General features: G+C 44.8%; 1 protein-coding gene across 1 annotated transcript in view; it reads left to right on the top strand.

Moving 5' to 3' along the window:
• The first annotated feature begins 317 nt into the window (after positions 1 to 317).
• Positions 318 to 14,399, top strand: part of LOC123755808 (very low-density lipoprotein receptor) — a 69,239-nt gene continuing 55,157 nt past the window's right edge. The window contains 5 exon segments of the mRNA XM_069300306.1: positions 318 to 377; positions 9,824 to 10,133; positions 10,463 to 10,585; positions 12,181 to 12,383; positions 12,713 to 12,832. Coding sequence (XP_069156407.1) covers positions 9,830 to 10,133; positions 10,463 to 10,585; positions 12,181 to 12,383; positions 12,713 to 12,832 — 750 coding nt within the window. The 5' untranslated portion in view covers positions 318 to 377; positions 9,824 to 9,829.

Below are 14,399 nucleotides of genomic sequence, written 5' to 3'. Positions count from 1 at the left end.
GAGACAGGTCTGCCTGCCTGCCTGCCTGCCTGCCTGCCTGCCTGCCTGCCTGCCTGCCTGCCTGTATACCTTCCTGCCTGCCTGCCTGCCTGCCTGCCTGCCTGCCTGCCTGTATACCTTCCTGACTGCCTGTATACCTTCCTGACTGCCTGCCTGCCTGCCTGCCTGCCTGCCTGCCTGCCTGCCTGCCTGTATACCTTCCTGACTGCCTGCCTGCCTGCCTGCCTGCCTGCCTGCCTGCCTGCCTGCCTGCCTGCCTGCCTGCCTGCACCCGTGCTGGCCTCCGTACGAGACAGGTCTGCCTGCCACAGTCACACTCAGCGGCCGGCAGCCTCCAGGCGCGCACGCTCCCCAGGACCACACTGGACCGAGGACAGGTACAACACTGTTGACCCGTGCACGATAGCTAGGCCAGGGTCCGGCCAGTGTGAAGGTCTGTCAGTGTGTCTGTGTTAATAGTGTGAGGGTGTCAGTACTGTAAGGGTGTCAGTACTGTGAGGGGTATGTGTGTGTGTGTGTCATTTTTCTGGAAGTAAAGAGGAAGGAGAGGCATAGGTGAAGGGTAGAAGTGGGAAATACAGTGAGAGGTATGAAAGCAGGCGGGCTGTCCGCCTTGCTGACACGATGTGTGGGTGTTGGCAGCTAAGCTAAGCTGGCTCCCTCTTGTCAGGGAGCTGTGAGTGTGTGAGAGGTTCTTCACATGTGTTTCACCATATATGGATGTCTATAGATGAATACTGTGTACCATTCATATATACACTCTCCCATGCTTTCACACATTTAAAGTTGTTCTGTTTAAGGCTATTTATTTTATCATTATATATATATATATATATATATATATATATATATATATATATATATATATATATATATATATATATATATATATATATATATATATATATGTGTGTGTGTATATCACGAAAATAAACACGTGATTAAGAATGTGACAATGTCAGACCACGGAGGAAAAATTAAACAGGAAATTTCCTTAAGTACTTTCGTATATTAAATACATCTTCAGAAGGTCCTTCTGAAGATGTATTTAATATACGAAAGTACTTAAGGAAATTTCCTGTTTCATTTTTCCTCCGTGGTCTGACATTGTCATATATATATATATATATATATATATATATATATATATATATATATATATATATATATATATATATATATATATATATATATATATATAAAATTTTATGTATGCAATTATTGGGGGAGGGATTTCTGGTCAGTATTTCATCTGAGAATTATATACTGTTGAGCGGGGTTTTCATCTAGCAAATCGAGGCTCTTGGGCCACCAGCTGTGGGAGCGGGGCGTCTCATCTTGGGCCACCAGCTGTGGGAGCGGGGCGTCTCATCTTGGGCCACCAGCTGTGGGAGTGGGGCGTCTCATCTTGGACCACCAGCTGTGGGAGTGGGGCGTCTCATCTTGGGCCACCAGCTGTGGGAGCGGGGCGTCTCATCTTGGGCCACCAGCTGTGGGAGTGGGGCGTCTCATCTTGGGCCACCAGCTGTGGGAGTGGGGCGTCTCATCTTGGGCCACCAGCTGTGGGAGTGGGGCGTCTCATCTTGGGCCACCAGCTGTGGGAGCGGGGCGTCTCATCTTGGGCCACCAGCTGTGGGAGTGGGGCGTCTCATCTTGGGCCACCAGCTGTGGGAGCGGGGCGTCTCATCTTGGGCCACCAGCTGTGGGAGTGGGGCGTCTCATCTTGGGCCACCAGCTGTGGGAGTGGGGCGTCTCATCTTGGACCACCAGCTGTGGGAGTGGGGCGTCTCATCTTGGAGTAATCTTTCAAACATTGGGTCCTCTAACATTTCGATAGTGTTCCACACCCTGATGGCTTGGTGCTGCAGTCTGATGTTTAGTGGCTGTGTGTTCAGGAGTTCATGGAGCTCCTGGATTGTCTGATCATATGGTGGACGGTGTTTTGCTGCTCTCCTTAGCGCCTTATTTTGTACTGCTTGCAGTTTCTGCATGTTAGTTTTCTTTATGGTGTGTAGTGGTACTGGGGGATACTCTAGATGCGGCCGAACTAGAGCCTTATATAGGTGGATCTGAATGTTTGTACTGAGGCTTCGGAATCTCCTCAGTTTTCCTAAGGCTGCTGTGGCTTTGTTAAGTCGGCCCTTTACGTGAATTTTTATCACTGTTCTATTTATCATGAGTCCCAGTATTCTGCCTACCTCCGCTTATTGGATCGGATAGTTGTCAAGGATAATGGGGTCTGGGTTTGTTTTTGCAATGTGTATTATCTGGAACTTTTGTTAGTTTGTGCTTATTTTCCATTGCTTCTCAAAGTTGTTTGTGAATTAAATTGCTGCCTTGGTCTTGTTGGCTAGTAGCGGCTTTGATGGTCCCGGTTGGCATATTATTTGAGTGACATCGTCAGCGTATGTGATGTATTCTCCATGTTGGGATTGGGGCAGGTCAGCTGTATATATGTTGAACAGAGTGGGAGAGAGCAGCTTCCTTGTGGTACTCCACTTTTCAAGTTCTATTATATCACCCAAGTAGCTGCCGATATAGAGACTAGCAGTTCTGTTGTCTATAAAGCTGCAGAGAGTAGCAGTATATCTCTGTGGGAGTCCTTGCTCAGATATATTATATTTTAGGCCTGTGTGCCAAAGTTTCGAAACGTCTCTAAGCACTATATAACACTGATCTTTTTTCGACACTGCGTTGGCTATATGCTGGTAGATCAGGGCTATAGCTGTATGGGCCCCTCTGCGGTTTCTAAACCCATGCTGCCTGGTGTTATACTTCTCTTCCTCTTCCATGTACTTCACAAGTTATTGTGAAGTACACAATATTTTGATTATTTTTTCGAATATTTTACCTGGTACTTCGAGGAGGGAAATTGGTCTGCAATTTTCAGTTTGGGTTGGGGGGTTTACCTGGCTTGGGGATTACTCTTATTGTGGCATTCTTGAAGTATGTGGGGGAATAGTCCAGATGCAAGAGCTGCGTTTACTATACAAGTGTATTGATGGAGTGCAGTTACTGGTAGGTTGGATAATACCATTTTGTTTATTCTGATATTGCCCGGCGCCTTGTTCTTGAAACCCATAATTGCTTTATGGACCTCTGCAATGGTTATTAATGGTTATAATGGTTATTAATACCATTTTGTTTATTCTGATATTGCCCGGCGCCTTGTTCTTGAAACCTATAATTGTTTTATGGACCTCTGCAATGGTTATGTGTTTCATAAGGTGGCAGTCATTACAAATGTTGTTAAGGTCTATTGTTTGCGTCGGGAGTAGTGCTGCAGCTCTGTTATCGACTTGAGTTGTAATTTCCCTTCATTAATGGGGCAAAAGTTTACATTTTCTTCCGGGTTTATCCTGAATATTTTTTCCCAGAACTTCCTGGATTCCTGTTCTTGTTCTCTCTCCTCATAGAGTTTGTTTCCTGAGGCGTCTATGATGTAGGGTGTTTCCTCAGATGAGCTTCCCATCAGGGTCTTTACTTTTTCCAGAACTTTCCTGGGTTTCTGTAGTCGATTTGAATTTTGCTTATTAGGTCATCCCATTGTTTGGTGTACTCTGTTTTGCACAGATCTTGCAGCTCATCTTGTAGTTCCCTTTGTAGTCGTTTGCGCTCATCTGTCCACCCGTGTTGTGTTATGAGTTGTAGAAGGTTGTTATATCTGGTTTGTTGTGCTGTGAGTGCCTAAGTGGCTGGGGGGTGTGAGAGCGTTATATGGTGAGCTACGGGGATGTGATCATTCGTGCATTTTTCTATGGTGCTAATCCATGTATTTAGCTTTGTGTTTGTGCATGATGTTTCCTTTTAATTAAAGCCTGTGACGGATTTCCTGAGCACCGCTTTTGAACGCTTCCCAGTCAGTTTTAGTGTATTGAAGTCTTGGTGGTGAGGGTTTCTGAATACGGTTAGTTGATAGCGTCATTATTATTGGTAGGTGGTCGCTTGTGCTCACAGGGCCCCTTTCTATGTGGGTGTTTAGGAAGTGGTGGTTGTTTGACAGTATTATGTCTGGTTTACCACTGTGGCCTTGTCTGACGTAAGTTGGGAAGTCTGGGCCTCCACCACATCACTTCCTAATGCATTCCATTTGTCTACTATTCTGACACTGAAAAAATTCTTTCTAACGTCTCTATGTCTCATTTGGGCACTTAATTTCCACCTGTGTCCCCTAGTGCGTGTGCCAATTGTGTTAAAAAGTCTGTTTTTATCTACCCTGTCAAATCCTCTGAGAATCTTGTATGTAATGATCATGTCCCCTCTAACTCTTCTGTCTCCCAGTGACGTGAGGTTTAGTTCCCGTAGTCTCTCCTCGTAGCTCATGCCCCTCAGTTCGGGTACTAGTCTGGTGGCAAACCTTTGAACTTTTTCCAGTTTAGTCTTATGCTTGACTAGATATGGACTCCATGCTGGAGCCACATACTCCAGGATTGGCCTGACATATGTGGTATATAATGTTCTGAAAGATTCCTTACACAAGTTTCTAAAGGCCGTTCTTATGTTAGCTAACCTGGCATATGCCGCTGATGTTATCCTCTTGATATAGGCTGCAGGGGACAGGTCTGGCGTGATATCAACCCCCAGGTCTTTCTCTCTCTCGGACTCTTGAAGTATTTCATCTCCCAAGTGATACCTTGTATCTGGTCTCCTGCTCCCTACACATATCTTCATTACATTACATTTTGCTTGGGTTAAACTCTAACAACCATTTGTTCGACCATTCCTGCAGCTTGTCCAGGTCTTCTTGAAGCCTCAAGCTGTCCTTCTCTGTCTTAATTCTTCTCATAATTTTGGCGTCGTCTGCAAACATTCAGAGAAATGAGTGTGTACTCACCCAGTCACCTAGTTGTACTCACCTAGTTGTGTTTTCGGGGGTTGAGCTCTGGCTCTTTGGTCCCGCCTCTCAACCGTCAATCAACAGGTGTACAGGTTCCTGAGCCTATTGGGCTCTATCATATCTACACTTGAAACTGTGTATGGAGTCAGCCTCCACCACATCACTTCCTAGTGCATTCCATTTGTCAACCACTCTGACATTAAAAAAAGTTCTTTCTAATATCTCTGTGGCTTATTTGGGCACTCATTTTCCACCTGTGTGCCCAAATGTGTGTGTGTGTGTGTGCGCGCGCGCACGCTCACGAAGGAATAAGTGTGTATGTATTCACAATTTTTTTGTATGATCCTGCAGACTCACGCTGCTTGGTCGTGTGGAGGGATGACCGCTTAAAATATAAGTGTGTGTGTATGCCTGAACACGCAACAACAACCAAAAAAAAACACTTCACATACGCAATTCTGCGTATGTGAAGCGCAAGAGTATATGATAACGTCTTCAAGATTCCAAGAATTTCCCCATTTCCTGTGAACCGCTCAAGGGGAACCCATCATAGGGTTAGTGACCCCCCCCCTACCCCCTACCCCCATCATACAGAGGGAATGGGGGGAGTGGGTTATTATGGGGGGCGGGACATGGGGGGGGGGAGGTATGATCACCGTCCCCCCACGCTATTGGCTGGACGCAACCTTGAAGCAATCTTCAAGCATGTTACAAATCAGTTATTTAGTGTTGACTCAATAACTTATATATTTTTATATTTAAAATATTAATATTAAAAAACTCCATAAATTATATGTTTAGAAAAGTTAGTTTTTTTAGTAAATATATATATATATATATATATATATATATATATATATATATATATATATATATATATATATATATATTAATGGTTAATAAACCATTTATTCGTTTAACAGGTAATTTATTAAATCAATTATTTGTTTAACAGGAACCTTGATAAACTAATTATTCGTTTAACAGAGAATTTAATAAACCAATTATTCATTTAGTAGACAATTTAATCATCCATTTATTTGTTTAATAGACAATTAAATAAACCAATTATTGAACATGCAATTATATGAGCCACTTATTAGTTTTACAATTTAATAAATCATTTATATCTCGTACAATAATGTAATAAACCACTTAATTGTATCCGACACTGCATTAAAACCCCTTCCTCACACTACAGATGTATTTAATAAGCTATCATTTAATCTACAGTGTGTATAGTAATGATCACGACATACATGATACTTTTACGCGCGTATTTCAATCAAAATAAAACATTGAACCCGGGAGTTGCACCTCGAGCACTGGTAAATTATAGACAAACTCGAGAGTAAATAATGATCATCTAATCCTTTATGAAGGTGATGGTGTTTTGTGTAGAGGATTGGATGAGGGGATCCGGGTGTGCCCCTCTCTCTCCTTCTCTCTCTCTCTCTCTCTCTCTCTCTCTCTCTCTCTCTCTCTCTCTCTCTCTCTCTCTCTCTCTCTCTCTCTCTCTCTCTCTCTCTCTCTCTCTCTCTCTCTCTCTCTCTCTCTCTCTCTCTCTCTCTCCCTCTCTCCCTCTCTCTCTCTCTCTCTCCCTCTCTCTCTCTCTCTCTCTCTCTCTCTCTCTCTCTCTCTCTCTCTCTCTCTCTCTCTCTCTCTCTCTCTTTTCCCCTCTCTTTTCCCCTCTCTTTTCCCCTCTCTTTTCCCCTCTCCTTCATCTCTAACCCCTCTTGTTTTCCCTCCTTCCCTCTCAGAATTCTCCCTCTTTCACTTCGTCCTTCTCCCCCTCTCCACCTTTTTCCCCTCTTCTCTCCTTCTTTCTTTCTCTCTCCTCCTTCCTTCCCTCTCCTCAATATTTCCCCTTTCAACCAATCTCATCCCTCTCTCTCATACCCCAACCTCTCCTCCCCCAATCCAAATCAATTCCCTCTCATTGTTTTCGAATAATCCATGAATGTAAGTATCAAAATCTATGGAGAATGCACGACTGATTATGTTTCAGACTTCACAACACTCGCAGAGTAGGGGGAGCAATAACGATGCCGATATTTCTTTAGGTATGGCACTGGGGCCGACCCCGCCTAGCCCATGACGGTCATATACCGCCATGTTTCATGTGTGGATGTTGGGTGCGGCTAGCCATGAGCGTCGGGCCTCCCACCCTTGGACGGACAAAAGAGGACATTGTCACTTATACGTGTAGATAGACTGAGCCGGCCGGTTGTGTCAGGAGCCGTGAGAGGCGCTCCACTCTCGTCTCGGTGGGCCGTGCTTGGTCTAGCCGCTGGATAAGCGTTCAAATTGACGATGGATTCGCCTAACTAGCAGTGGATTAATCTACGCAATCCACCTCATCCATCGGGGACGATTGATGCTCATTAGTCTTGATCTCAGGTGGTGCAGTCTCGTCTTGACTTATAGTGAGGAAGCTGATATATCACACCAAAGTATACCACAGAAGCGACAGATTACGACAGCAGCAACACAGGAAACCAAGATCTCAAGGGCGCCCCCAGAGTTCATTGACGCTCACTATTATAATATGGGTCGTCGCCCCCCTTGTTGTGTCCCCCCTCGTCCTGGTCCCCCCCCCCCTTGTGTGTCCCCCTCGTCCTGGTCCCCCACCCCTTGTGTGTCCCCCTCGTCCTGGTCCCCCACCCCTTGTGTGTCCCCCCTCGTCCTGGTCCCCCACCCCTTGTGTGTCCCCCTCGTCCTGGTCCCCCACCCCTTGTGTGTCCCCCCTCGTCCTGGTCCCCCACCCCTTGTGTGTCCCCCTCGTCCTGGTCCCCCACCCCTTGTGTGTCCCCTTCGTCCTGGTCCCCCCCCCCCTTGTGTGTCCCCCTCGTCCTGGTCCCCCACCCCTTGTGTGTCCCCCTCGTCCTGGTTCCCACCCCCCCTTGTGTGTCCCCTTCGTCCTGGTTCCCCCCCTTGTGTGTCCCCTTCGTCCTGGTTCCCCCCCTTGTGTGTCCCCCGTCTTGTATCCATCATATTGTACTGGAGAAAACATACTGGAGGAACCCCATGTTTTTCTCAAATACTGACACGCGCGGCCTCTCAAACGCCGTGTATGTTATCCTGAATAATTCTTTCATATAATTGCTGAATTATATATATGAATTTTTCCAACTATTCAAGGCCATATATCCCAGTCCATCTTTCTCCGGGGGGGGGAGGGAGGGAGGGAGAGAGAGAGAGAGAGAGAGAGAGAGAGAGAGAGAGAGAGAGAGAGAGAGAGAGAGAGAGAGAGAGAGAGAGAGAGAGAGAGAGAGAGAGAGAGAGAGAGAGAGAGAGAGAGAGAGAGAGAGAGAGAAGAGAGAGAGAGAGAGAGAGAGAGAGAGAGAGAGAGAGAGAGAGAGAGAGAGAGAGAGAGAGAGAGAGAGAGAGAGAGAGAGACGCCAAGGTCAACAGCCTTACCTGAGAGTTCCACCATATTTGTCAATGGCTTGAATCTTGTTTCTGTGGTAGGTGGATGTGGTGGTGGATTGTGGTGGAGGGTTGTGGTAGATAGATGGTGGTGGTGGTAGTGGACCTTACTTATCAGTGACTATGAGGGAGTGAGGTCTAGCACTTTATGCCCCCCGCTTGCCCTCCTTGTGGTACCTGTTGCGTTATAATGGAACTATTCTGACGTTCAAATTCCTTGTTGAATCTGGCCTTCTAATTCTTTCAGTACATTCTACTTGTTGACCATCCGTGCAGGGTACGAGTATTTCCTTACATTTCTTCGGCGGCGGTGGTTGTGGTGGTTGTGGTTGTGCGTTGTAGTGGTGGTGGTGATGGTGGGGTTGTGGAAGTGGTTTTTTTTCGGCTGGGATATTCCTGGGCGGACCATACGCCTCTGGCAGGTCCACTACAAGCGTTATGTGCCGGTGGTGATTGTGGGTTGTGGTGGTGTCGCCGGTGGTGGGTGCTGGTGGTGATTGTGGGTTGTGGTGGTGTCGCCGGTGGTGGGTGCTGGTGGTGATTGTGGGTTGTGGTGGTGTCGCCGGTGGTGGGTGATGGTGGTGATTTTTTTTTTCCAGGGATATTCCAGCGCGGGCCCTAAGCCTCTGGCTGGCCCACTAAGTGTTACTTACTTCTGTTTTACTTGGGCGGAGTATGAGTATTTATGACTCGTATGGTCGCTTCAGTAAGATTTTACCTCATGTATTTAACAACTTCATCTGCTCTGTTGAATCTAATTTGAAATCTTAATGGGTTTGTAACTGTGCACTGTGTCAGATAATGTTCCAGTGGTCTGTTGTGGTTATAGCTATGCACTGTGTTAGATAATGTTCCAGTGGTCTGTCGGGCATTTCTCCACAGTGCTGACATTTCCTCTCATCTTCCGGAACCTGTAAGCCTATTTCCCATGCACATGGGTATCCAAGCCTGATGCTATGTAAGTGTACTTCTGTTGGTCTACTGCTCCCTTTCATCAAACTAAGTGGTTCGTAGTTGGTTGAATTCTTGTACCAACCCGCAGATCCTGATGTTGTAACTGCTGTGGTATGGTCACTGTACATCTTTTACATTGCTCTATTTCTAATTAATTTCTTAATCTGTGATAGACTCTGTGATATGTTAATGTCTACATTTCTTCTCTTAGTTGCAAGTTTTGTAGCTTCGTCTGCGATGTCATTTCCTAATATTCCCACATGACTTGGCACCCAGTTGATAAGTACCCGACGGCCTTGACGTTTGACTGGTGGTGATAGAGCTTGATGCTGATGGCGATGGTGGTGGGTGCTGGTGGTGAAGGTGGGTGAGGAACTCATTAGGCAAACTAGAGACTCAAGGGTGGCTAGTTTCCTGTTACAGCGCCTCAGTGTCGCGATCCAGAGAGGAAATGATTGCTGTATCTTGGGCACGCACCCCATCTCCGAAGAGCTGGATGAGGTCTTTGAACAGTGTTATGTGTGTGTGTTTTCTGCAAACTATATATATTTATATATTTATGTACGTCGCTTACTACAAAAATTTGCGCTGTAATCCCCACAGAGAATAATGAGAATCATCTCCGTGGCGTGGGTCCTGATGGCGCCCTTGGCCGTGTCCTTGGCGGTGTCCTTGGCGGTGCCCCTGGCCGTGTCCCCGGCGGTGCCCCTGGCCGTGTCCCTGATTGCAGGAGGCCAATCAAAAGCCAACAATGCCGCGAAGGTCATGCCAGCAGCTGCCTTCCCCTTTCAGCATAGGCTTCCTTCCAAGCCTAAATTAACAGACAGGACGAATTCTAACCAGCTAGCTGCCCATAGGCTGCGGGGAAGTCTTGCTAGTCTCGTCATGGGGAAAAGTCTGATTCAGTCCGGTAGTAAGTCTCGTTTAATCACATTATTATAGAAAGTAGAATTTGGTACTATTGAATGTCGATAAACTGGAAAAAGTTTTGTATATATGTTGCTATTAAAACCTAACCTATCCTAATCATCCTAGGTCTAATACTCGCTATCTGAAGCCTAATATAGTAAATATATGTGCTATACTAGGCCTTGAAATATTTAAGTTCTCTTTTTAGCTAATTTATCTAGCTCTATCTCCCACGGGATATCTTACCATATAATAGATTTAGCATGAGAAATCTTGATACAGTAGTTTCTTATTAATTCTTGTTTATGGACTAGAAACAAATTCGTTTTGCAGACGTGGTGTCCAGAGAGGAAGAGTTCACAACGCTACTGGAGAGGCTTGCTACTCTCAACCAAGCCCTTGAATCTCTTCAGCATTCAGTCGTTCTGCTAAGTACCCAATTACAGAATATTACACGTGAGTGCATTCTGCTGTCCTTTCATGTTTTATACCAAAAATGTATTATTTGGCAGAATTTGTCGGTACTGGATGTACATTCACCGCTCGCTAATGTGGGTCATTTCCATTCATACTTCTGGAGATCCAAGTTACTTAGTGCTTGCAGGCGATGAGTCACAATAACGTGGCTAAAGTGTGATGACCAGACCACACACTAGAAGGTGAAGGCACGACGACGTTTCGGTCCGTCCTGGACCATTCTCAAGTCGATTGTGTGGCCTCCACACAATCGACTTGAGAATGGTCCAGGACGGACCGAAACGTCGTCGTCCCTTCACCTTCTAGTGTGTGGTCTGGTCATCATACTTAGTGCTTCAATATAGATTGATAACAATAACAGTGTTATAGCATATTCTTCATGGAAATCAACACAACTGAGCCTGGTCGTTTTCAATTATGTTGAGCACAAATATTTTATCGACACCCTCAGATTGGAATAATGGCCTAACTGTAATTACCTAAGTGTAGTTACAGGATAAGAGCTACGATCGTGGTGTCCCGTTTTCCCAGTACTCTTTGTCGTATAATGCTTTGAAACTACTGACGGTTTTGGCCTCCACCACCTTTTCACTTAACTTTTTCCGCCCGTCTGCCACTGTTTGCGAAAGAGAATTTTCTAATATATTTTCGGCAGCTTTGTATCTTTGACCTCTTGTTATTGAAGTTCCAGGTCACGAGAATTCTTCTTTATCAGGTGTCCAAGAGACAAGGGTCCCGGTAGTACAGTCGGGTACGTACTCGACGCACAATCGATAATTCCAGGTTCGAATCCCGGGTGGGACAGAAATGGTTGGGCACATTTCTTTTCATCTAATACCTCTGTTCTCTTAGCAGTATGTAGGTACTCAGGAGTTAGTCAGCTTGTTGTGGGGTTGCATGCTGGACGGGGTTAGTAATTCGACCTTGGGGGAGGGGGGGGGCTCGATATAAGCCTAACGTGTATGAATACACTCTGGCTTCCTGTCCCCCGACACAATGAAGTATTATTATTATCAATTATGTCCATTCCCGTTCTACGTAATGAGCATATCGCCTTTTTTTCTTCTACTAACTTTGGTATATTTAATGCCTCTAGCCGCTCCTTGTAGCTCTTGACTTTCAGTTCCGGAAGCCATTTAGTTGCATATCTTTGCACCTCTTCCAGTTAGTTGATGTTCTTCGTACGATATGGGCACCATACAACTATGTCGAGCCCAGGAGGTGTGGATAGTGGGTGGAGCCGAGGGCTGTTATCCAACAATAACATTGTTCCATTTTACTTGGCATCTCTGCTCGAAGGCTTATTTGAAGAGCTCTAGCAACTTTACAAAACAAAATTCAATGCTCTTGGGGTTGCAGCCTTTCTAATAGGCATATTGAGGGATTCATACTAGTGAGAAGATACCATGTTATCCTTACCATGTTATCTGATAAGAGTTTACTAAGCTTGAGAAGTCAATTTATGATTATGAAATTGCAAATATATAATATAATATTTTCTGAGAATGGGAATGTTGACCTGTGCATGGCAGGTTTCCCCTTTTCTGACTCTCCTAATGTTACTGATATTTCAGGAACTGTGTTAACGCCTTCAGAAACATCACTAACTAATCAACTAATAATAACTGAAGAGCCACCAACAACGGTAAACCCATGCGACCTTGAGACACATTTGGAGTGTGATAATGGAAGCTGCCTCCCAAAAAGTCTGTTCTGTGATGGCTCGCTTGACTGTCAGGACGGCAGTGATGAACCCAGTGACTGTAGCAAAGATAAGGTAAGAATTATAAGAATCTTTCAGCACATTGAGTATAATATTTTTAAGAGGTGTGTTCTGTGGGCTATCAGTACGGGTCTTAATATGTTTTGTTATAGCCAGCAGCAGTAGTGGTCTGTTTGGTTTCGCTGCCTTTGTGAGTGCTTCCTCGGAGGTGGCGGATATGATCAAAAAAATAACTTGACAATTTTATCAGAGTGCCACTGCTCCCTACATTAGAACTCCATGACTGGTGGCACCTGGTAGTTTGGCACTGTAGCCTCAGAAAGCCACCGAAATTTCTCCTTAAATTGGCGTTTCAATACATTCAACGTTACTTTTTGTTTCAGCTTACATGTCGAGAGGATGAGTTTTTGTGTTCATCGGGAGATGAATGCACATACTTTATATGGAAGTGTGATGGTCAAGCTAATTGTGCGGATGGCAGTGACGAACATGGCTGTAACCCAGTATGTATCTAGGCCACGATTGTATTTTTTATATAACATTAATGACAATCTATTGAATAGTTAAGTAGAAGTAGTTGAAGCTGACCACTAAGGTTAGAGGTAAACAGATCTTGACCCAGCCTAGGTTGATTCAATTTTTTGTTTGTTTTCTCTCAGACGAGCGTGTTTATTGGGCAGCATTTCTCATCTTGCTAGCCAACAGGCTGCCATAGCCACCTTGTATAATAGTCGTTCCCTACCCCCCCCCTCCCTACCCCCAAAAATAGAAAGGAAAACCCACTGGGTTACACACATAGATCACAATAGCGTGATGCATCAAATGAACAAATCCTCAAGGACCGTGACGAGGGTTCGAACCTACATCCAAGAGGATCCCAGACGCTGCCTTAATCGATTAAGGCAGCGTCTGGGATCCTCTCAGACGTATATAGGTTCGAACCTTCGTCACGGCCCTTGTGGATTTACCCACTGGGTTGCTCGTTCAGTCATTTGGACCCAGAAAGCCTACGGTTTTCCTTCACTGTCTGGAGTCAACAGTCCATCAAATTATTGTATTAACATTTGACTAATTTTCTCAAGAGTGTTAACTTAATGGAACAAATGTCGCAAATAGTTTTAAAACAGCATCAGTGACAAGACAATTTTTCTTTCTGAAACAATGTAGGGTGAGCGGTACTGATATATTTTTCTGATGCTTCTTAAATGGGTGCAGGTAGTGTAATTAGTGGCGTTTATATAAAAAAATACAAGTATCTAGTAAGCATTTACTGTAATCATATCTTCTATGTTTTCTATAAAAAATATTATTAGCAGTATCATAAGTATTATAATAATAAATATTATAATAATAATTAGTATGAGAAAATCCAGAGAAACCGTGATGAGGATTCAAACCTATGCGCTCTTGGGGATGTTCTCGTTGATATATCACGATAATGTGATTTCTCTGTATAGTAATTAGTATAATAATAATTATTATTATTAGCTCATTTATCCAAACAATATAGGAAGGGCCCTTCACTGGATAAGGCAACCACTGGATAAGCAGGAATTCTTATCGGGGGAAGCCCAAAAATTATATTATTTGCATTTCCACATCAGTATAATTATATAGCACTCAGAAGAGGATATAATATATACAAGAGATATATACAAGAGTTGTTACATTCTTGTACAGCCACTAGTACGCGTAGCGTTTCGGGCAGGTCCCTGGAATACGATTCCCTGCCGCGAAGAATCGTTTTTTTTTTCATCCAAGTACACATTTTACTGTTGCGTTAAACAGAGGCTACAGTTAAGGAACTGCGCCCAATAAATCCTCCACGGCCAGGATACGAACCCATGACATAGCGCTCGCGGAACGCCAGGCGAGTGTCTTACCACTACACCACGGAGATTGTAAGGCCTAGGCGCTGGGAGAGAATGGCGGGAAGGAATCATTCTCAACTCACGTCGTCAGGAATTGTATGTCGACCTGCGTAACCGAGGCTGTGGCCGTGCTGACCAGTCCAAGTGGTTGGTCCAGTGGCCGTGCTGACCAGTCCAAGTGGTTGGTCCAGTGGCCGTG

Source organism: Procambarus clarkii, chromosome 43, assembly GCF_040958095.1.
Source record: "Procambarus clarkii isolate CNS0578487 chromosome 43, FALCON_Pclarkii_2.0, whole genome shotgun sequence".
NCBI lineage: Eukaryota > Metazoa > Arthropoda > Malacostraca > Decapoda > Cambaridae > Procambarus > Procambarus clarkii.
Note: the sequence above shows the minus strand (reverse complement) of the source record. Positions and strands in the feature narration are given on the sequence as shown.